At 43.7% G+C, this 24,658-nt stretch overlaps 2 protein-coding genes across 8 annotated transcripts in view; one reads left to right on the forward strand and one right to left on the reverse strand.

Annotated features, from left to right (window-relative positions):
* The window catches only part of ASPH (aspartate beta-hydroxylase), a 221,978-nt gene extending 214,063 nt beyond the window's left edge, over positions 1-7,915 (forward strand). For all 7 annotated transcript variants that reach the window (XM_049633353.1, XM_049633359.1, XM_049633356.1 and 4 more), the window contains one exon: positions 5,695-7,915. In XM_049633353.1, coding sequence (XP_049489310.1) covers positions 5,695-5,845 — 151 coding nt within the window. In that variant the 3' untranslated portion in view covers positions 5,846-7,915. The remainder of the gene's footprint in view (positions 1-5,694) is intronic.
* A 99-nt stretch (positions 7,916-8,014) lies between these two features.
* Positions 8,015-24,658, reverse strand: part of CLVS1 (clavesin 1) — a 159,244-nt gene continuing 142,600 nt past the window's right edge. Inside the window, exon 5 of the mRNA XM_049633364.1 lies at positions 8,015-9,651. Coding sequence (XP_049489321.1) covers positions 9,564-9,651 — 88 coding nt within the window. The 3' untranslated portion in view covers positions 8,015-9,563. The remainder of the gene's footprint in view (positions 9,652-24,658) is intronic.

The following is a 24,658-nucleotide window of genomic DNA, read 5'->3' on the forward strand; positions in this document are numbered from 1 at the left end:
TCACTCCATCTTTAGACAACTTGCATAATCTCTCTAAGCCTTGATTTCCTCACCTGTGAGATGGGAGAAGAATAAAAGTGTATCTTTCTGTGGTTTTGAGTGTGAAAGCCGTCCACCTAGATACAGTCCGGACTGTATTTACAGAGTGCTGTGTGGTAAAAGCACTCCGTGTATTTGATCTTTTACTGTCCTCTTGTGGGATCGCTGTAGAAATGGGGACCTTTGTCTCTTACCTTCCAGGGAGTGAGACCAAGCACCCCTCCACCATTGGAGATGGTTCTTGTGACCTGGAGGAGGCGGGGCTTTAAGGAGTTAGGAAAGGGGAGCACGACAGGAGGCCAAGGGTGTGGAGGGATGGAACAGATACAGATGGGGACTGTGATCTGAGAGGCGTGGGGCCAGGAGCGATCCCGGAGAAAGGAGGACCGGCAGGAGCACAGCTGAGAGCTCCACACCCCGCTCCCACATTTTCCCTTTTCCTCCCCGAGCCCCCACCCTGGAACTGGAGGTCTGTGGGGACAGGGCAGCGGCATCCCATCTGGGGTCTTATGAGTCTGCCTTCCTCTGCCTTTTCTCTTTCTTGGCCCCCTTTTGGCTTTCGCGGCTGCTGGTTGACCTAGGACCAAGAGGAGGAGGTCCAGAGCTTCCACAGAGACGGGAAGTCCCCGGGCCTGTGTGGAGGGGAGGGCGGCCCTGTGGCAGCCGGGCCGGGCTCTCCTGTGAGGGGCCGGGAGATGTGCTAGGGGTGCATATGCACACGATCTGTCGGGAAGAGAGCTTCTTTGTGAAGTCAGCCGTCTTTCATTGGAATTGATATTTTGACCTGAAACAAAGCAGCAAATACTATTTCTCCGTTTCTCAGATGGAAGCTTACGCGTGCCCTGTGAAATGTAGTGTGAAGACCGAAGTCCTAACCAGCAACTCGGCTCAGAGAATTAAGGGAATTTTCCTGTGGAAAGGAGCCTTAGAGGCCATCTTTCCATCTCTGTCGTTGTACCGATGGGGAAATGGAGGCCCCTTGGTGAAGTGCTTTATCACGTGGCTAGTTAGCAGCAGTCAGAACAAGAACACAGGTGTCCTAGCCTCCAGAAAAATGCTTTGTCCCGATAGATAGATAGATAGATAGATAGATAGATAGATAGAAACTATATAATACATAGAAAAAGAATGTGCGTTTGTGCACGTGTGTATTTCTGTCTTCGTGTATTAGGTAGAGAGAGAGAGAAGAGTTTTACATTACAATTCTAGTATGTGCCAGGATTTCTAATGCAGTCAGAATTGAGGGACTTCAGTAGGTCAGGATTAATAAGTACTGTGTTATGTAGCCTTATTGCTGAGCTCTTTGACCCTTTTTCTGTATTCCGCTCAGCCCGTTAAATGCCTTCCAGGCCACCTCCCACAGCAGCGCAGGCACTGAGCACGTCCCCTAGTAGTGCCGTGATCCCTAGCTGAAGGTTTGGGCTCTACTGAAGCAAGGCGGGTGACTTTGCCCTTTTTCCACAGACCCGCAGTATCACTGCAGACATCTGAACTTGCTTCCATAGGATTCCTCTGCTGGAAAATTAGAACCCTGTCTCTTGCCTACCTCAACATTTTAGCAAGGATCACTGAGATGCGATCAATAAAGTTTTTAGGTGACAGACTCTATAAGCACCTAGTATCATTGTTTAGCATGATTGGTGTTGACGACAATTCTGTGACACAGTGTGGTTGTTAGGTACAATACTGCCACCATTATACCAGGATCGTTAATTATAATTACAATAATTTGAGAAACTGAAGAATTATGTGACATTACTTTGTCTTTGACCAGGTATTCTTGTATCTTTTGCAAACCAGGGAGAGGCGTGCTTCTCTCGATGCTAAGGCATTCTCAAAGCCAGATGAGGTAGCCATCTGGGGAGAGGGTGCAGCCCCCCACTCTGGCCCTGCTCTCCTGAGCCCTGAGAGAAAGGCAGGGTGCGCCCTCAGGAAACTCAAGGGCAACCCTGAAAATCTTTTCTCCAGAGGGCACCTTTCAGGTCATACTTGGAGTATAACTTAATCATATTTGGCGAAGCTTTGCTCACAAAGCAAGCGGCCTGAAAACTGTTTTCTTCACCTTGCAGTGAGAGTCTTTGTTATTCAGAAGAGATCTGAAGACCTTTGACCGATTTAGAGCTGTCGCTTTTTCTGGAAAACCTCATCCTTTCCCAAGCAAGGCATTTATCTCAAGTTAACCTCAGTCCCTCAGCCTGCACGTGGCTTGGATGGGATTTTTTTGTTCTTCCCTTTCAGGTTAATGAGGGCTGCACTTTTTGTCATTTTAGCTCTCATGAGGGATTGAAAGATGCCAGTTTTGAAGTATTCACAAGGAATCTACATTAAATAATTGGGTATCTTGGCAGTTTTTCTGGAAAATTATCTGAAAGAAAATGGAAGGGCTGGGGCGCCTGGGTGGCTCAGTCGGTTAAGCGTCCGACTTCAGCTCAGGTCACGATCTCGCGGTCCGTGAGTTCGAGCCCCGCGTCGGGCTCTGTGCTGACAGCTCAGAGCCTGGAGCCTCTTTCAGATTCTGTGTCTCTCTCTCTCTCTCTGCCCCTCCCCTGTTCATGCTCTGTCTCTCTCTGTCCCAAAAATGAATAAACGTTAAAAAAAAAATTAAAAAAAAAAAAAGAAGAAAATAAAAAAAAGAAAATGGAAGGGCAAAGAGACGATAACGGGACACACTTCCCCGTGAGTTTTAGGGCCCTAAAGGAATCCAACTCTTTAGAATACCTCCCAGATTTTTGTTAAAAAATAAATTATTTCATCAATGGTTTACACTGGTCCCTACTTGACTTAAGATATCTGAAAAGCCACAGACAGTGGTCACTCAAATTCCACCCTTAAAGGCACTGGTGTTCCTCGAATAAACCAGTGTGTTTCAACACTAAAAGCTTTTCCCAATTCATGGGGAATGTAAGTTAATGAATGAGATGTTCAATAATTTTCTCCCGTAAAGCATCCCTAAGTCTTTGACTTTCTTACACCCATCAGAATCGAGTGAAAAATACCATCTTGTGCAACCTAGAATTTTCTGTTCCATTCTTCGAATTACTTCCAGTATTTTAAGTAGATTCCAGATCCTCTGCCACTCAAAAAAAAACTTTGAGAACCCCTTGCCATGATAGCACAAAGTGTTATTTCGCAGATCTCTGAAATTTTTGGTATCTCACCCCCTTGGAAGATTTTTGTCTTCTCAATGAAGGCCAATTCATAGGGCGTGAAGCCAAGGTTATTTTTGGTAACATTATACCACTTACATATGTTATCATCTCTTATCTTTTCCCTATTTTTTTTCTGTATTTTCCTTCCTCCTCTTTTATATTCTCTACCCTTCATCAGATAAAGACACAAAGGCTCCTGTATGCTGAGTGACCCCCCAGGTCACACAGTAGTAAATGGCCAGTTGGTTTTAAATCTGCTTCCACTCAGGGCTGTAACCTGCCCATTGTGCCGTGCCGTCTCTCTCCCTCTTTCTCTTCTACCGCATGCTCCCCTTTCCCTTCCCCCCACCTTTTTTTTTTTTCCTTTTCTAACAGTGGTGAAACACATAACATAAAATTTACCATCCCGTTTCTAAATATCCACACAGTTCAGTGGCGCTGTGTACGTTCGTACTGTGCTGCCATCGCCAACATCCGTCCGTCCACAGGACCCCTCATCTTGTGAAACTGAACACACTGAACAACCCCCGCCCCCATCGTTCTTACCATCTTTGTGAATTTGCTCTAGGTACCGCCTGTAAGTGGACTCACACCATATTTGTTCTTGTGTGAGTGCTTTATTTCACTGAGCATAATGTGCGTGTTGTAGCATGGTCCGGATTTCCTTCCCATTGAAGGCTGAATGATACTCCATTGTACGCATATTCCACATTTTGTGTACCCATTCATTGGTCCGTGGACACTTGTGTTGCTTCCGCCTTTTGGCTGCTGTGGGCGATGCTGCTGTGCACACGGGCGTACTGCCGCTCCCCCGTCAGTGCACTGCCCCCCTTATCTGCTGCCTATATTTAGGCTTGTCAGCGATCCCCCATACACACTGCATAGCCCCACCAGTAACACTAAGACCTAGAACATCACCAACAAACTGTATAAGCTATGGGCCATTCCACTTCCTTTTTCTTGTCCTTTTCTTAACTTTGCCTTTCTTTTCAAGTTTGGTTTTAATATGTGTCTAATAATATTTAATAATATATACTCTGTCTAGTGCTCTGGTGTCTGTATATTTCTGTTGTTGGTTTCACTCGGATGGAACTCCAGTGGAACTCTTTGAACCATAAGAGGAATCATAGCGAAGAGTCAAGCAGCCCATGTTTATTGAATGCAAGCTATTAGGCTAGGTGTGTGAGACAGCGTGTGACGTGGGGTAGGAAGGTGGGGACGAGTGGAAAAGTAGGGGTCGATTCTCAACTTCAAGGAACTTTCAACTGGCAAATATTCATTTGTTTATCATTTACTTTAAATAACGTAGAAATGTTATTGTCTGATTAATACAATGTGTCTGGGATGAATGTGCCTCTCACCAACACCCCCCCCCCCCCCCCCCCCCCCCCCCCCCCCCCACCGGGACATTTGGCAATGACTGGGGATACTTTTGGATCTCATGACTGGTAGGAGAGTGCTACTGGCATCTAGTGGGTAGAGGCCAGAGAGGCTGTCAAACATATGCAGAGCACAGGACAGCCCCCAAGTTATCTGAAATCTTGAAATCAAGCTAGCATTTTCTATCCTATGATTTTAATTTTTTGCTAATCCACAATATAGAATATCAAATGCTTGCATGGAATTTTAATACTAAGGAAAATTTCCTAGTAAAGATTTCATTTTAAAAATGTAACTTAGCATGTAATAAATTGGCAGTAAATACCTATTTTAAAAAGAGAAGAACATTAGCATGACTAATAAACTTTCTTTGGATTTGAAAGGCATTGTGTAATTGCCCCTGCATATTTCTGTCTTGGTTGCTTTATTTAGACTAGTACTATGTTTAGGTCTTAGCTTCTATACACATATTTTATGAAGTAATGTTGGAGGCCCTGAAGAATGTTTTGCAGCATTGATTTAAAATATTCCATGGATAGCCCACTTGCATTGCAAATGACATTAAAAATATAAACAAAATCCATTCCCAATCTGCCTTTCCATAAAATGGGACTTCTTCCACGAAACGGAGCTTTAACCAACGGAAAGCGTTGAGAAAATCATTTGGAGATGCACTGGCACCCTTCCAGGTGTCCTACGGGGCATGAAGATACCCAGGTGCTGCCCATAGGTCTAGACCAGTCTCTGAAAGGCCAAGGGAGGACAGCATGCAGTCATTGACCAGGAAGTCATGTGGGCTTGAGCCACCGGGGCACACCTTTCACTGCTTGCCTGACTCTACAAGCCACACCTAGGCTTGTTCCAAGAATAATTGCAAAGCCTGTGGTGAGGTCAGTATGCTCTTATCACCAGGCCCCTGCCCTGTGTTCACGTTCAGGGCTCAGCATCGAAAATTGTATTCATGGTAAGAATCCTTAAATTCTTTCTTAATCGCCAAGGAGAGAATAAATGCTGGCTTCGTGTTCCAGTTATCTGGTCATCTCCCAAAGGTTATCATGAAAGTGCCCATCTGCACATAGCCATGGGTTGATTCTCAGACATCTGAACCCATGTTTTTCTGTTCCAGGACGTGGGAAGAAGGCAAGGTGCTCATCTTTGATGACTCTTTTGAGCACGAGGTATGGCAGGACGCTGCGTCTTTCCGGCTGATATTCATCGTGGACGTGTGGCACCCAGAGCTGACCCCCCAGCAGAGACAGAGCCTTCCTGCGATTTAGTGTGTTGTACAGGCTTGGGACACACTGGAGAGAGGCTGCCTTTCCGCTTCCATCTCCTTGGGTGTAGGGACACAGGTTCCAAGTCTGAGGCCCTTGATTCCTTTGATTGCAGCCCGAAAAATTCCGAGGCTCCTCCTAGGATTAGAAGACACTAAAAGGAATATTTGCCTTGCTGCAGTTCATGTAGAAAGTACTCTGCTGTACTTCCTCCCATGACGGCACCCATCTGATGCCACATTTTCAGGTGAACACGGGATAGCTTCTACCTTGTCAGCCAAAGATGCTTTCTCCACTTAGAAGAGGCCTAAATCAGTGTACAATGAGAAGATATGTAGAAACTGTGAATGGATCGCTTTAGCTTGTAATCTTTCTATGCAATTACATTTTTCTAGGGTAGCTAGGCAATTTTGTCATCACGCACCACTACTTTCTTGTTGATTTTGATAATGAGCTGCGGAAATGCTGTTCAATGGTAACTTTCCCCGTGAACCCATACTTCCCTCTTTTAATTATTTTTAGTGAAAGACACTCATAAAAGAAGCAATTATATTTTCCTACTACAAAGGAGAAAGATGTACTTGTGCTGATGTCTGCGGACTGTACTGCTTCCTACCAACTGAGTCCATTTGCTATTTCAAATCGTCATTGAAAGACGGTGTCTTCATTTCTCTCCTCACCATGCAAATGGTAGAGACTCTGTCTTTCTGAGAGGAACTTTTCACACTGAAAGAAGACATGGAATTATTTTATATCGAGGTATGAAAGTGCCACATGAAAATTTTTTTAATGCCAAGAATTAGGACTTGAAAAAGTAACATTTCTCGGAGTAAAAACGTTCTCTCAGGATCAAATAGCGAGGTGGCTGCTAGGACATCGGGCTCCTTGGCCTCTTTGCCGTCTGAGAAAGGGCTGGAACCCAGAGTCTCCTTGCCTGTTGTAGATCCACGTGAGTGAGGAGGTCCTTAGGTGGGTCCCCACCACAATTTTGTAAAAATATGAAGGATGGCAGAGTGAAAGACCTCAAGAATGCCAGGATCTTTGTCCTGCATTTAGGATGTCCAGATCGCCTTCCTCTTTGACAGAGTTTGGAAGACTCTTGTGTTTCCCTGGCTTGAGAAACTTCTGCCATTTAAATATAGCTTTGAAGTAGCAATCGTTGTCCATAGTTTAGCTTTAATGTTACGCACAGCGTAGAAGTAACAGTTGAAAAATGGTTTTGCCTCCTTATTCCAAAGATGATCAAACTTAGAAGAGTATTAATGCATTAAATATTGCATGTTTCCAGTCCAAACTAGAAATGATAGCTATGTGAATGTAATGATATTCATGTACCTGAATTTTAAGCCAATATGAACAAAAATGCTGAAGAAATGACACAGCAGTTACCAAATCTCATTCACGGGTAGAAAAAAACACTTGTGCTTCCTTTCCATTTAAGGACAAAGAGGGATGCTTTATGTCTTTTAAAAAGAGTTCTTTAACGTTGAAATGGACCCTTTTGGCTTGACGTGAGCTTCCAGTGAGAAGGGTTTGCAAGATATTTTGTTCCCGTCTGTTTTGCCAAAACAATCCCGCTAAAATAGATGAAGAAGCACATGAGGAAAGTATCGAAATTACCAAAGTCCAGAAGAAAACGCAAACTCTTGAAAATAAAAAGGTGTTGTGTCCTTCAGTATTTATTGAACGGAAGAAATGACTGACAAAGGACAACACAATCCAATGCTCCTGTAAGAATATTCATGTCACTTACTGAATTTGGTTCTTACATGTATACCGCATACACATAAAGAAATTTAAAGTATGAGTTGTCAGTGTTAAACCATCATCTTACGTTCATTTAATGAAATCACGGACTAGAGTAAAAACTAGCTCTTGACTTAATAATTATAATATGGTATTTCAAATCAGGCCACTACAGTAGGTTCTAAATGTTGCCAATTGAAAAGCCAGAGTTATCCTTACTGTTGTAAAGTGTTGGCAATAATTGACTCTGATACCGTTTTAAACACTTGGATCCCTCAACTATTTTATAAACACAAGTAATAAAATGGATTTTCTAATTCACTTTAATTCTTTATCTTTCTTCCCTCTGTCATGGAATATAAGGAAAGCATTTTGGTCACTGCATTGGTAGAATGATTTTCAGAGTTACTATTTTGTTATTTGAAATGTCTACATAAAATGAATTGGTTTTACTTGTACTGTGATACAGTTGGTTGAGAAATATTTTCAATTCTATTTAAATTTTATTTCAAGGGTGGAATACAAAAATTACTTCTTATTCCCCTCTACCAGTAGAAAAAAAAACCTAAAATACTAGATTCATTGAGAAAGAGATGTAATAAATGGTTACGATTAGTAATATCCACGGAGGGTGATTATGGCCAGGTGAATCACCTCCTGTCTTTGAATTTTTTAGTTAATTCTCCCAAACACTTAAAACATAAAATCATATTTTTCTGCCCATTATCAACTCAAATATTTTTTATTTGACATTGAGCACCAACTGGTCATACTAATAAATGCCCATGTCATGCAGATGGCTGGGAGCATAAAGTATATGTAAAAACATACAACTCATCTGGGGAAACATGGCCCAAGTAAGGATATCATATCCTATTCACTTTCATTTCCTTTGACTGGATAGTTGGGGACTCCATTTCTAAGGAGAATAGACAAAGAAATAAAATGATCTTTGGCATTTTATCCCGCAATCCTAATCTCTTATGTTCAGTATTTGCATATTTAGCCATCTTTAAGAGTCTTCCTCCATGATTGATATGTACCCTCTCAGCAACAGCCAGGTCCCTTCTCCACACCTTGAACTGGTTGCAGGAGGATGGGGGGCGCTAAACGCTTCAGTAGCACATTTCTTTGCTGTAGTGACCCGAGTGAGGCAATTTGAATGGATTCATTCATCACTGACATGTGTTTTCAATGAGACTCCCACCCCCTCCCCCGCAGATACATGTTGCCTGTGACAAGTCACATTATTAAGATGAAACAATCATATTTCAAGTTGTGTGCGTCTTCCTTCAAAGTCAGATCATGGTAATCAGCTGGTGGCCTGAAAAAAAGATGTGACGTCAAAATCATTCTTGCAGGATATCCAAATAAGCAAACTCCGCAAATAGCCGGACCTACAAGAACATGCCCTTAGGCTGAACAATTCGATGCTGGTGATGAGGTCAAAGAAAAGAATTCAATAAGAATGGAAATCACTGGCGAGATTACTGTCTTGGGGCTTTGCACTTACATTGAGCTTGACAATTGTGTCTGCACAGCTTAATTCTGGTGTATCTACTTGGAAGTGTGCTTAATCTTAAATCACAAAAACTGGAAGGGGTGTCTGCGGTGCCTCAGAAAAATCCTTGTCCTAATGGAGTGTGTGCATCAATTTAGTTTTTCCTTTTTCAATTCATTGACTACCGTAAATAAAGGGGAAGGGGAATACCGTAAATAAAGGGGAATACCGCCTTGCTTCACCTCCAATCCCCTCACTGAAAAACAACAACAACAAAGAAAACCCATCTCTCAAGTCTGTTCACTTTGGCTGCTCAGACCGATGGCTGGTGACAGTCATTACTAGGTGGCAGAGTGGAGGGCCTCATGTCAAGCGGAACGCACATGTCTGTGTGGGTCAGTTGTGCCCGTGCTTCCCGGGTGGCTGATACCACTGAAGGCTGGCGATCTGCGGGAGCGTCGGGTGAGCCGGGGTTCAGTCCAGAGCCAGGAGTGGCTGAGTGTTCTCGTTCTCTCCCTTCTCTTCATGTTTCAGGGTCCCAGCTTCTACCACAGACTGAGATCTAATAATAGGGGAAGGAGAAAGAAGCAGTTACAGACCATTCATGGTGGCAACAATTTTGGAACCTTGGAGGGCATTCAGATTTTAAGTTCCCCTTATTAATCCAAACAATATAATCCCCCTCTTTTTTTGTATCTCTCTCTTGCTGGCTTTTTTGCGTTCTACACCACGTATTTATGGGGAGAGGCATCTTGAAAGCCTCTTTGCCAAGATCTTTTCTGGTGGTCAAAGCAACATGTGTGTTCTAGCCACAAGGCTGCCCCAGTGTCTAAACATTCTACGGATCTTGAGATGCATCAAGTCAAATGAATACCGGATTTTTTTAATGTTCCCAAATACTTTTTAGTATTTAGTATTCAAGGGTGGAATACAAAAATTACTTCTCTTATTCTCCTCTACCAGTAGAAAAGAAAAATTACAACGCTAGATTCATTGAGAAAGAGATGTAATAAATGGTTACGATTAGTAATAACATCCATGGAGGGTGATTACAGCTAGTTGAATCACCTCCTTTCTTTGAATTTTTTAGTTAATTCTCCCAAATACTTAAAACATAAAATCATATTTTTTCTGCCCATTATCAACTAAAATATTTTTTATTTGACATTGAGCACCAACTGGTCATACTAATAAATGCCCATGTTTCTCAAGATCATAGGAAACTATCATGCATGATGTTAAGACCACAGGTTTGGAATCGGATTGGTAAATGTAGACTCTGCCCTTGACTGGCTGAGGAGCCTTGGAGGGGTTCTTAAAACTCTCTGGACCTTTATTCTGTCACCTGTAACACAGAACTATTACCTACTTCCCACTGCTATTGATAAGGACTAAAGCTAATCATATTTGTAAAGCATTTGACGTGTAATTTCAATCAAAATTTTCAGAGCATTCTGTCACCATAGTGCAGTAATAGCAATCCGTAGTTTCTGATAAGCCCTCTCATATCAGATGATAACAGTTTCTATTTTGGGTTTACAATGTGAACTGAAGTTATTTTCCAGTATATAGAGAGGTTATAAGAGATAGGTGTGCAATATACGTTCAATAAATGTTCACATGCTAAAAAAGAAAAAATTTAAGGGGTGCCTGGGTGGCTCAGTCAGCTAAGTGTCTGACTTTGGTTCAGGTCATGATCTCACAGTTCACAAGTTCGAGCCCCGTGTCCGGCTGTGTGCTGACAGCTCAGAGCCTGGAGCCTGTTTCAGATTCTGTGTCTCCCTCTCTCTCTGCCATTCCCTCACTCTCTCTCTCCCCCCTCCTCAAAAATAAAGAAAAACATTACAAAAATATTTAAACATTAAAATGGTTGAACTTGATTGTCCAGACAAGCAAAATTTACATACGACACGCAATAAAATGTGAACTCAGAAGGCCTGAGTTGCCCAAACCTTCAGGACTATCCCTGGACTGGCTCTTCTGAACCCTTGGGGTATCCTGCCTGATAAAATGTCTCCGCATGCTTGAGACTGTGCACCATGCCATATAGTTGATGCTAAAAATGTGATTTCTTGTGAATGCCTTTTCTGTATGTCCGGGTTTGGAGTCACCCTGTATCAGTGTGACCTCTTGTGGGGTCAGGTAGGGAAGGAGGAATTGAAGACTGCAGGTCTGTGTGACTGACCCCTGTCAGCCAGTAGAAATCCTGGACACCAGGGGCGCCTGGGTGGCTCAGTTACTTAGGCGTCCGACTCGGTCTCGGCTGGGGTCATGATCTCACAGGTTCGTGGATTGAGCCCCACGTTGGGCTCCGTGCTGCCGGTGCAGAGCCTGCTGGGGATTCTCTCCTTCTCTCTCTCAAAATAAATAGATTTAAAAAAATAAAGAGAAATCCTGGACACCACGGTGTGGGTGAGTTTCCCTGATTGGTCACACTTGGTGCATGTTGTCACATGTTGCTGGGAGAATGAAACTCTGGCAGGACAACCGGAAGCCAGCGACTGGTCCTGTGCACCTGGACCTCGCCCAATGCACCTTTCCCCCTTGCTGATTTTAATCTGTATTCTTTTGCTGTAACAAACCACAACTGAGTATAACAGCTTTTCTGGGACCTGTGTGTCCTGGAAACGTATTAAACCCGGCGGTGGTCGAAATGACCCCCAGAATAATATATAATTACACTAACAACTTGTTCTGTGTGCACCTGGTATTGTTGGAAGTTCTTTAGATGTATTAGCTTACTTCATTTTCACACCCCTGAGGAGTGATGCTATTATCTCCATTTTATAGACGGGGGAGGGGGAGGGGAGGAAGTGGGAGGGGCGAGTAACATAGGAAAGGCAACACAAATAGAGGACAGGGTTGTCACCATCATGCCACTTCCGGGCATACCTAGGGCTGCAGAGCTGTTTATCTGAACTATTTAGTGTTCCTTAGTTTTACCTCACTGTAAAAATAACTCCCCCCCCCCCCGCCCCCGCACCGGCCCCAGATTCTTACGTCCATTCAGGATATGCACGTACCGTAGAAAGTTTAAAGAAATCAAGAATCAAATTAGTACAATTGTCTCAAAACAATAGATTTGTACTCTGACTCTACTGTGACTCCAGGCACAGTCCCACTTTGGGTGCCAAGCCTAAGCTTTGAAAGTGACATGGCTTCATGTTGTCCCGGGACAGGACGGAGGAAGCCCCCGCTTGCAGTATGGCTCAGCTATTTGACACATTTGCTATGCATTTCCCTCTGCTTTCATGAGGGGTCTGGTGTGTGTGTGTGTGTGTGTGTGTGTGTGTGGTGGGGGCAATAGATTTATAGGTTTATAGCAAAGCTGAGAGCCGAAGCATTGCCATAAGCAGGAAGAAAACACCTCCTGAAGTGTGGCCCCTCAGGCAGCTGCCTAACTGCCTTGTCCTCAGGCCCTGGTGAGCGCAGAAGATGCTGCTGGCTGTCCCACTTCGGGGGCCTTGCACTGCGCTTCCCTACTTTCGAGCTGGTTGCTTCTCGTTTACAACGTGGCAAGGGAGGTCACAACCACAGAGTGACAAGGCACCGCAGTGACCCCTCGAGATGAACCCAACAGGGAGTATTCAGTAAGGGGCCGTGCAGCCTCTTCTTGAATCAATCCAAATTGAGAACCCCAGTCCTCCATGCCGCTCTAGAGGGGCGACTCTCCCAGAAACTTCTCTACATTGAACTCAAACCTGTCTTTGCAGCTTCTAGATACCGTTTCTTGTTCTGTCTGCTAGAGCCACCCGTGTACATGTAATCCGCCTGGTCCACATAACCACCCCCCCTTTTTAAGTTCATTTATTTATTTTGAGAGAGAGAGAGAGAGAGAGAGCGCACATGGGCTCAAGCAGCAGAGGGGCAGAGAGGCAGAGAGAGAATCCCAAGCAGGCTCCGCACCTCCAGCGCGGAGCTCCAGGTGGGGCTCAAACGCACAAACCATGAGATGGTGACCTGAGCCGACACCACGAGTCAGAGGCTCAACCAACTGAGCCACCCGGACGCCCTCACATGACCACCCTCTAAGTGTTTATCTAGTGCCCTTGTCGCCAGCTAGAACCCAAGATCTCACCATCACTGCCCACCTGCTTGCACTCCCTTTTCCCCCATCTTTCCTTAGCTCTCCTTTCCAGCTTACCTGGTTGGCAAATGAGACCCGACCCCGCCCCTCAAGTGATAGCGAGTGCGGGACAAGGCCATCCAGACCAGCTTGAGATAAACCCCCTGACTCGAGCCTACACGGGACCATGGAGTGGCCTCTGGAACTACCAACGATTACCTTCACCCCATTATAACACTAAAATCTCTGCCCCACAGGGAACACAAGCCTCATTTACATAACACACAAAATATGTATAGGCACGTGTGCAACCCTACGCCCACCTGCACATAGGGTGACAAGGAGCCTCTTTTTAAATATTTATCTTCACCCCAAATCAAAGGAACCTAACCACCCTTGCTCGGGAAGTCATGACTTTGGAAGTTATTCCCTGTGATCTCCTTATTTGTCACAAATAGAATTTCTTTTGTGTGACGGTTCACCTGGTGTCGTTTCTCTCTGTGACTCACCAAGGAGCCACCTCCCGTTGGTCAGGTTACACCTTCAGCCCTCTCTTCCTGCCACCACCGAGGCTAACCAGATTCCTCTCGTGCCAAGGTTTCTAAAATTACTGCTGGGACGTTCTCCTGAATCTCTTCATCAACTGGTTGCCCGCAGGTCACCCCAAAATAGAGTGAAATTATTGCTTCTTGGTTTTTTTTCTTTCTTTTTCTATGCTTCTGTTGAAGCATAGACAATGCACCTAAAATTGTATTAGCCTTTCTGGCACTCACTCAACACAGCTGAGGGAAAATTTAGCTATATTTGCATAGGCTGCTGGTAAACCATTCCTCTTCCATCTTGAAGGTGCATGGTTCAGTATCCAATTTCTTCTTCTGAAATTTGGCTCATATCTCTATCTCTGTCTTTTTGGATCTCGAAATTTGTTATCCATCCAAATTATTGTCTGTGATTTTAAAGAGAATTAGATTGGTTTCCAAACGTCCCCTCCCTATTTTGGGAGCCACTGTGGACGCAAATTCAGGGTGCCTGGGTGGCTCAGTCAGTTAAGCGTCTGACTTCGGCTCAGGTCATGATCTATCCGTTCGTGGGTTCGAGTCCTGCATCAGGCTCTCTGCTGTCCGGGAGAAGCCTGCTTCGGATCCTCTGTACCCCTCTTTCTGCCCCTCCCTTGCTTGCGTGCTCTCTCTCTCAAAATAAATAAGTAAACTTAAAAAAAAGAAAAGAACAGATCCACAACATGTCAAATATTGAATTTTCAAACAAAAACCACTTATTTACTCATAGTGAGAAATGTTTGAGGATGTCTCCTGAGCAAATGTTCAGGAACCTTAGTTTTCTTGTGGAAATATTGCTTCATTTACCCCAAGCTAGACTCACACACAGATATGAGATTACTGTGATAGGCACCCAGAAGACAGGGTGTTCGGAGGAGGTGAGGCATTAGCTCTAGAAGGACAAGAAGGAAGGAAAAGGCTATTCACACAATGACATCATTCACAGTGCTCATTCGGGTGACTCTTCCTCCTTCCACTTGGGGTCAAATTTAGATCAGTGTGATTTCTTTCAATACCTGTACTGACAGCAGGGACACAATGCAGGCCTTTTTACCTCAGTCAATACGCTGTGTGTCTTGGTAAAATTGATCAATTTGGAGGAGCCGAGCATGAGGAACGGAACTTAATGTTTTCTTTTTTATCTGCCTTTCCCCTGATTGAGACAATGACCATAGCCTTTTTACTCTCAGCATGACATCATCCCACGTGCCTGGTCGCACAATGGACATTCAATATAAGGAACACACTGCATTGTGAAGTAGTTGAAATTCACTGGGGAAACAGAAACCAAATGTTGCTTTTTTTTACAAATCTGGTATAAATAAAGAACCCAAGAGAAACACCCTCCTTAAATGTTTCCCTCTGGACATTCAGCAGAGTCAAAGTACTCTCTAAGAAGACCGATCAAGTGCTCACTGATAAAAGTGTCTCCACCACGGGTAAACAGAGTGCTCAGAAATTGTGTATTTAGCGCATTAACCACTAAGGAGCCTCTCGCCTTGCGACTTCCTTGTCCAGATCACTCTCAGTGGTAATCTCTCCATTCAGTGGCTTTGCCTCCTCACAAGAAGCTTGACACTTTCACAGAAATAAACATTTCAGGCTTTTCTCTGGGGTCCGCTTTCCGACACTGAAGCCAGCTTGACCCCAAGGGCAGACAGGGGAGGGATTTGAGCTATTTCCGCCATGGTTATCTCAGTGGTGTAGCCAACTACCCTAACAAAGCCTTCATTCCAGCCTTGATAGCAACATTTTGTTTTCCCGCCATTATATTCATTCTCTCCCTCTCTCCCTCCCCTTCCCTCTCTCTTTTTACCCACTACCTTCCCTTTCACTTCTCTAGCGTTTGGAGCTTTCCCCACTCCATACCACCAAAGATCTTTAGCCATGGTTGAATTTTACTGATTACGAAAGCAATTAAATTCCAGAAAGAACAAGATAAAGGTGGGAAATGTTCACCGTGAGCCAGTCCATTTTGCATTGACCAATAATCGGACTGAGACTTCTGCTCTCAGAAGTTTATTTCCAAAACTTTGTTTAGCTACTTTATCTTCAAAGTCATCACTACATAGCGTTCTTACTAATGAACTGCCATTGCCTGGCTTTGACTATGCAGACCCCAAGTGAGGAGGACACCGGAACTCTGCCCTTCAACCGTAGGCATTCACCAGGCATCACGGGAGACCAGAGATAGAAGGAGGCTCAGAGGCAATTAAGTCAAACCCTCATTTAACTCAGGTCCTAACCATTTGTTTTCCAGGGACCAACCTCATCGCTCCATCAGGAAGTATTCCATTACCCTGGTTTTACTTCTTAAAGTCAAGGATGGGCTTGTTTTTGTGGAATAGCATGGAACTGCCTCATATTCTAATGAGCCTATGTAAGGACTTCTAAACAGAAAGAATATTTTTTTTAAATGTATCATTAAAGAATTCTTCTAAGTAATTTTATGAAGCCTCCTTTTCTCCCTGTAGTTTCAAGTATCAAGGACATTTTGCCAGGGAGCTCCAGCCTGGCCTTGAATAATGGCTTCACCACTGGCTTTCTGATCTTGGGCAAATTCCACCTCCTTGTATGTAAAATGATATCATGCGAGGTGGGAATAAAGAGGATTCGATGAACGAGACATATAATGTGTTCAGCTAAACATGCCCATTCATTTTTAGCACTTCTTATTCTACCCCTTTTGCAGATAAGAAAATTAAGGTCTGGGAACACTGAATTCTTTCATAAATGCAGCCACAAAGCATGGATTCAACTCAAAGTTCCAATTGCTTCATTGTAAAGTTTACCAGAGAGAATTGTGTGTACTCATGCATTGTGAAGAACCAACATTTCAAAATTGAGAAAGACTAACATTTAAAAAATTCAAAATAGATTATTGCTCATAAATGCTAACCTTACTGCCTTACCTTGTATTTTTAGAAGTAACACAAATTTCCATCTGATTAGCAATCATTTATGCAGCTTTCAGTGCAACATATTTATAGTTGTTTTCACTGGGAACAATTACTGTTTATTGAACCAAACAAATCACAAAGGATAAATCAATAAATCATTTTTTAAAAGATAAGCCTAAGTATTTCTCGCATAAAGCAGCAAACCTTTTCCCCATCAAAGTGAAGAGATAACAAATAAACCTCCCTCTACTCTGGCAATACAGTTTGCCACAATTTCCTGAACTGGAAATAGAAAGAAACTGATCCAAGAAAAATATTCTATTACTTTTGAAGTGGACTATTTTTAGAGTGAGCTAAACATTCAGCTTAGTTTTTGCCTTTTATGTACCATAACTCAATTTAAATGTATAATGTATTTCTATTTTGCTGTGATGGGCTTGGGCACTGACTACTGATCTTATAACAAGGAAGAAAGAGCCAAGAAAAACTACACACACCTTCAGAAAGGCTGGAGGCCGTTGCTTTTGTGAAATTAGGCTCACAAGTAAATAGGAGTAGAGCAACACTGTCCAATACCCAGCCCTAACCGCACGTGACTCTTGAGGACCTGAGATTGGGCCAGTCTGAATTGAGATCGGCTGGATTTTGAAGACAGTATTAGAAAAAGAATGTAAAGTATCTCAATACTTTTCAAAATTACATATTGAAATCATAATTTTTGTATATATTGGGTTAGATAAAAACATCACTAAAATTAATTGCACTTTTTTATTTTTGGAATGTGGCTACAAGACAACTTCAACAGTTTAACGTATGTGGCTCCCATTGTATTTCTGTTGGGCAACATTGGTCTAGCGCTTCATATACTCCATCATGCCTATGGCTGAGCCTAGAATAATACTCTAATCCTCATTGAAAAATCACAGACATCTTAGGGGTGCCTGGGTGGCTCAGATTGTTAAGCGTCCAACTCTTGGTTTTAGCTCAGGTCATGATCTCATGGTTCGTGGGACTGAGCCCCATGCTGACAGCACGGAGCCTGCTTGGGATTCTCTCTCTCCCTCTCTCTCTCTGCCTCTCCCCGACTCATGGTCTCTCTCTCTCAAAATAAATAAATGAACCGTAAAAAGAAAAAAAAGGAAGAAAGAAAAAGAAATTTATAGCCATCTCAAAGGACTTCAGCAACATTACTGTCTGCCATTGCCAATATTCATTGTTCTAAGCTCATTCCACGCATTGATTGATTTAATCTTCCCTTTGACACACACAAGGTCCCATGTGACCTGAGAGCTGTTTACTGAGTACCACTGTTGTTGCTTGAATCCTAACTAGAAAGAAACTTCATTAGTTTAGACTCCATTAATTTGCTATCATTTAGAGGAAGGTTAACATATACCTTTATTTTGTCCCTAAATGGATAAGTGATATTTAAAAAACTTTAGAAATTGTAACTACCTGACGAAAAAGAAATAAGTTCTTTCTGCACATATAGCAAAATTACTACTAACTTGGTTAATACTGACGTTATGACTACAGATGGTTTTTGCCGTTCCTTGTAAGGGGCCTGGGAGAAGTGAGCTGGAAGAAGAAGGCTAGGCTACGGATTAAGTCCTTCTTCTCATCACTGCCTCACTGACTCGTGGTGGGCACTATGGAGAGTACCTCACTCAGCTTCTCTGGCCTCACATTATTCACCTGTAAAATAATCATTTTGGATGGGGTGATATATTCAGCCCCAAGATTCCATGAACTCCACCAGACTGACTTACAATCACCATTTGTTCTGAAAAACCATTAAATCTTGAAAAGCACTTTTCACAGTTCTCCAATTCAGATGTAAAGCTAAATTGACTCACATAGTCTAAGTCCCTCTCTGCCTCATCATTGGTTTTTACCTCCTTCTAGAAAAGCATAAAAGTACTACAAATGACAACAGCTGGCCAGGTATGGAATGCCTTCCCTGAAGTTAGTATGTGACCAACACCTTTAGATCTTGAGAGTCAAAAAGAGTTATCTTTTGAAAATATTTTATACTTCTCTAAGTTTCTTCTTTTTAAAAAATTTTTCATCTTTATTTTTGAGAGAGAGAGAAAGAGAGAGAGCAAGCAAGCAAGCGGGGGAGGTGCAGAGAGAGAAGGAAACACAGGATCCAAAGCAGGTTCCAGGCTCCGAGCTATCAGCACAGAGCCTGACGTGGGACTCGAACTCAGGATCCATGAGTTCATGACCTGAGCCGAAGTCAGATGCTCAACCCACTTAGCCACCCAGGAGCCCCTGTACTTCTCCAAGTTTCTAAATGTTGCATTCAGATCTGCCAGGTGCTACATAATAACTATTTTCCTGTGTCATTGTTGATGTGTTTTAGTTTATTTAAAATGTCTTATCGCTGCACATGATCTGTGCTCAGAGAGTAGTTTCACGCTGCAGAGGAGGCCACTGCCCAGTCTGTAGCCACCAAGGTTGTTCCAGCTTGCACAAAAAATCCCACTCGGCGTTTAGTAAACCTTGTTGGCCACGTCTGAAATCTGTCTGAGGAGGTTTTGAAGAAGTTTTCAACACACGCTTTATTTGGATATTTTTAGAATTACCACCTACAGGAGAGTCTCCCATCTCCACAGCTGGTTATAATTATTGTCACCACAGTCACCGTCATCGGCCGCCACCGCAACCATTGACCGAACGCTTCGTGCAGGCCAGGTTTGGCACTGAGTAGTGCCTGCATTATCTCTGTTTAATCCTTACAATAACCTTCCGAGGTGGGTATTATGAATCCCATCTTGCAGATCAAGAAACTGGGCCTCGGAGAAGTTGACTAATGTGCTCAAGATTTTCCTAGTTCGTTGTGCAACTAGAATCTGAACCCAAATATCACCAATCATCTGTTATTTATTTTTTTAAAAAAGTGATTTTTAGGCAAGCGAATGAAATCAGAAAAGAAAATAGAACTTCATTCAGGAAAGAAAGCGTTCTAAGAATTATAGGTTATGTGGTTATATCTTCATCGATAATGACCAGTGGAGTATTTAATCATACTTCATAATTTTTCTAAATGCACAGCATTTGTGCAAATAGCTGGGAACGCCTATACAGACGTGCAGTTGGTCGATAGGGCAAGTCCAGTAGGGTGAAGCAAGGGAGCCGATTAGATTTCACTGAGAACAGAGCTCAGCCACCAAAAGACGAGCCAAGGGGTGTAGGGAGGAAGGGACAGGAGAAGGGAGCCAAGGAACCCCGCGCTGGAAACTGGCGGCTGTGAATGGACATCCGCTTAGTTTATTTACAAAGGGGCTTATCGCTCTTTAGGAAGCTATGCGTTCCTGTTAGAGTAACTCCAAGTTTCTCAGCTGTAAAATGAGATCATATTACCGTTTTCTGCACAGCGCTATGAGAGATAAGAGATATAATAAAGTGCTCAGAGCTCTTTCAAGGAGAGATGATGTAAATTGGAAGGGTTTATCTTTTCACTGACACTTCCCTGAGTATGATCTTCTGACTTGTCTGATGACAGAGAGAGCCCGAGTGGGCTTTGAAGAAAGCCAAAGACTGCAAATTTAGAAAATAGATATGGAGCAGACAATCTACGTGAAAAAAAGAATTTTAACTTTACCGAGCAATTTACTAAAGAATTCCTATAAGCAGAGCCACCCTGGGGCACCTACAAGGTCATAAGTAGTGTTGTTGGGCCCAAGTCCTGCATAGGAACCCCAAGCGTCAGAGTGAGGTCTAGAGATGTCTTAGGACCCAATCTATACCCGAACCAGTCAGCTGTTCTTACAGTCGTTCCAGATTCTGTGTGTGTAGGTTTACCAAATTTTGAGGAATGGCATGATTCAGGGGTTCTGAGATGGTCACGGGAGCATTACAAAAATATGTTCTTCACATGCAGATATTTCTGGAGAGGTTTTCTTCTGCTCCCAATCATAACTTAAAACAGCATCGCTGCAAATGGCTGCAGGTGCGTGCATCACCTGCTTTGGATGGAGTCACCTTGCATTAGAATTAGACCGGCACAAAGAGCTGCCAGTGTCAGAGCATTCCTACTTGTTCCTAATTATTCTCCTCCCTCTGAAATTCGTGGTGCCCACCCTCAGAGGAGCTGCTTTGGTAGAACTAGGATATAATGTCCCGAAGCAGGTAGAGAAATGCCAAAAGCTGTCAAGAACTAAGACAATGAGGATGACTCATTCGCTCTGAGTTTGAAAAGGATGGCTAGCGTTCTCGATAGAAACTACCTCTTCATAAAAGTCTATTTTTTGAGTCAAATGACAGTATGTTCACGGATCTAAATGACAGTATATTCATGGATCTCCTTTGATATTACTGTATGAGCCTGAATTCCCGAACGTCTGTATCTTCCCCACTCACAGTGGGGTTTGGGGACAGCACAGTGCATGGCAAGCGGGAGGGAGTAAGTTGCTTTTCCACTGTGTCTTAAAGACAGGGTAGAAATCGGGGCTGGCAGAAATGGGGACAGATATCCATGAAACAGAAGACAATGAAACAGAAGCAAATGGGAAACTCTGGAAGTTGAGAGGTGCTGGGAAGCAGGTGATGAAGAAGCCCCGGGGAAAGGAGACGTGCTCCTTAGTAAGAATGCTCCTCCAGCAACTTTGTGTATCTGTGGTGGGAACCAGCTATCCCGTCTCATTCTACCCTCCACGAGGGTAGAATACACAGTGGGTATCCTAAAGTATACCTGCGAGAAAGCGGTGTTCCCTTCCTAGAACCAACCCACAGACACCTTCCCTGTTCCTCCATTTGCAACACTGCAATTCATTCAATTCATTTTTCTTTTCTTTTTTAATTTTGTTTTGATGTTTTTATTTATTTTTGAGACAGAGCATGAGCAGGGGAGGGGCAGACACGGAATCTGAAGCAGGCTCCAGGCTCTGAGCTGTCAGCACAGACCCCGATGCGGGGCTCAAACTCACAGAGTGTGAGATCATGACCTGAGCCGAAGTCGGACGCTTAACTGACTGAGCCACCCGGGCGCCCCTCAATTCATTTTTCAACTTGGACGATGCTTTATGTCTGTCTATAGTTCAAGCCACATAAAGGGTTACTGTGCGTTCACTTGGATTATTGCTTTACTTTGGTTCAAATGAAAGGTCCTGACTGACTTTCAAAATAACACAAAAGTCAGATTTTACAATAACGCATCCAGATCAATAGGCGGAACTATGATTTTAGTCAAACGTCAAAGACTCACCAGAAGTATAACCGCCTGAGGTAGGTGAATGCTTACGAAAATATTTCCATTAATTTTGAGCCCTGTTCTTTCATTCATTCTTCATTCAGGGAGTACGCGCTGGACATTTATCTTTGGCTTGCCTCTGAGCGAGGCCCTGGGAACGTAAACCGCAAGCATGCTACCTGCCCCCCTGAGTACCCCTTTGCAAAGCTACACCACCACCTGCAGTCTCGTTCCTGTTCCTTCTGGCATTCTCCGAGGCGTTGTGCCACCATTCATCCTCTTTCTTCTATGTCCAATGACAGGGCAAGGGCTCAGGGCGATGACTCCTGAGCATTTTGGTCAGTGACTGGATGTCTTTGTCTCCTTACAGCCGTCTCCGGCCAACACCCATACCTCCTTGTGCACGAGGCCCCTCTCAGCTCCATTTCCCTCCCTACAGACTGAGATTACATGGTTAAGCCCTTAATCTTTCTCTTGGCCATACCCTGAACTACCTAATAAAATCCAACAAATCCCAACTTTAGTTGGGCCCAACAATATGGCTCGTCCGGGTCAGCCTGGTAGCTAATGAGAATGCAGCTCACGCTACCCGGTAGCATGGAGGTCACTGTATACTCCTTAGCACCTCTCCTACCTCTCCTCTCAATACTGTCTTACACCTGCTATGTTTCCCCTGAAAGCAATTTCAAACCCTCCCCAACTTTCCACAAATTTTAATCCACACACCTCAGTGTCACCTTATCCAAACCACCCCCTGCACACCACTTTGATCTCACTGGTAGGACTTGCCTACTTCCTGGGGAAAATGGTAGCCAACAGACCCATGAGAGCCGAGCCCCCCTAGCTCCAGGCCACCACAACCACATTCAGTTGTCTGGTTACTGCTGAGGGAGCTTCCTCAGCAAGTCAGAAACCTCCTCCACTCAGGTGCTGGGTCCTAACCCGTCACACCTGCTTGGTTAGGTTACTAATTAGGTTACTAATTAGGTTACTATTCATTCCCATTTCTATGTCTTCAAATTCGCCCTCTTTACTGATTTCTGTGCTATTAGTCTTGAAAGATTCCCCTCTCCTCTCCTCATTTTCCAATAAAAGAGGAAGACGATGAAGAAAAGGATAAAGAGCAGAGGAAGACAACGATGAAGAAAAGCAAAATAAAACAAAAGCTACAGTAAAAACACATACGTCTCCAGATACAAAGATCTCCTCCACCTTCACAGACAAACCCTCCATGATGATTGTTTCTATTCTCTGTCTCTGAGCCTCACCTCCCATCTGCATCTGAGCTGCAATGTCACCTTCACGCTTGCGAAGGCTAGCGATGGCCTTCAAGTCATGAGGCCCAGCGGACACCTTTCAGTCTTCATCTTGCTTGGTCACTGGCAGCAGTCAATTGAGCTGACCCTCCACGGTCCTTGAGACTTCACTCTGTCCCCTTGGCTTCAGGGACACCATGTATCTGGTTTACCTCCTACCACTTTGGATGCTCACTCTGGAGTTCTCCATTCCCCTGGCATGCATTCCTTTCTTTATGCCTTTGAGTCCCTAATTTATGTTCATTCCAGAATCCTTTTCTGAGCTTTAGAACCATATGCGCAACTGCCTACGTGACCCACTGCAACCGGGTGTCACGTAACTCTTCACACCAACCATACCCACACCTGAACTCATAACCTTCTCCCCCAGAGAAGGGAGGTGCTCTCCCCAGCCCCTCCTCCAGAGTTGCCCATCTTGGCAGATGGAATTGCTCTCCATCGAGGTTCACGTGCCAGGGACCTCCAGTCATTCCTGAAAACTCTTTTATTTATTTCGCATAACCACTTGATTGTCAGGCCTTATTCTACCCTCCAAATGTTTTTGAGTCTGTCTTCTTCCCTCTGTCCCTGTCCCACCACTGTAGTCCAAGTGTCCATTATCTCTTACCTACACTGTCTCAGGAGCCCCAGATGGTCTTCTCACTCTTACTTTCTCCCACTTCAGTTCAATCTTCTCACAACAGAGTGAGATTTTTAATAAGCTCGACCTATTCATATCTTTTCTCTGCTTAAAATCTTTCTATACCTCTCCACTGCTCATAAGTCCAATATCCTTTTTAAGACCTATGCGGCCCTACACAGCAGGCCTTGCACACATCCCCGGCCATCCTTCTTCTTACTTTCTGCTCTCCAACCATGATGTTTTGGTTTATTTTTTAAATTCTGTATTTCATTGAGTCTGAGAGGTCATTAATAGAACATGTCCTGATTTCTAGAATTAAAAAAAAAAAAAAGTTTATTTATTTTGAGAGACAGAGAGACAGAGAGGGGAGGGGCAGAGAGAGAGAGGGAGAGAGAATCCCAAGCAGGCTCCACACTGTCAGCGCGGAGCCCAGTGCAGGTCTCAATATCACAACTGTGAGATCATGACCTGAGCCGATATCAAGAGTCAGATGCGTAACCAACTGAGCTACCCAGGTACCGATGGGAATTTTTAATGTTAAAAAAAAAAGAATCTTATTTACAATTGTTAAAAAACAGTCGTTCCTGCAGCTGGCCCTGCCCCTTCTAAACAGGGAGGTTTTTGCTACCACATCACTCTTTCTTTTGCCAGGAAACTCTTTCTCGCATCCTTCAACTCTCAGCTTATGTGTTACCTCCTCAGGGAAGCCCTTTCTGACCCCCACTATGGTCCCACCACAGGTTGGGACCCCGTTATACACCCTCATGCTACACTCTAGTTTTTCAAAACACTTGTCATGGTGTTAATGAAACAGCCTTTTGTATAGTAATGTGTTTAAAGTCTGTCCCCCCCTTACGGATTATGGACTCAGACCAGGAGATAACCATGCTATCGACAGCAGCTAACATTTATCC

This window comes from Panthera uncia, chromosome F2, assembly GCF_023721935.1.
Source record: "Panthera uncia isolate 11264 chromosome F2, Puncia_PCG_1.0, whole genome shotgun sequence".
Lineage (NCBI taxonomy): Eukaryota > Metazoa > Chordata > Mammalia > Carnivora > Felidae > Panthera > Panthera uncia.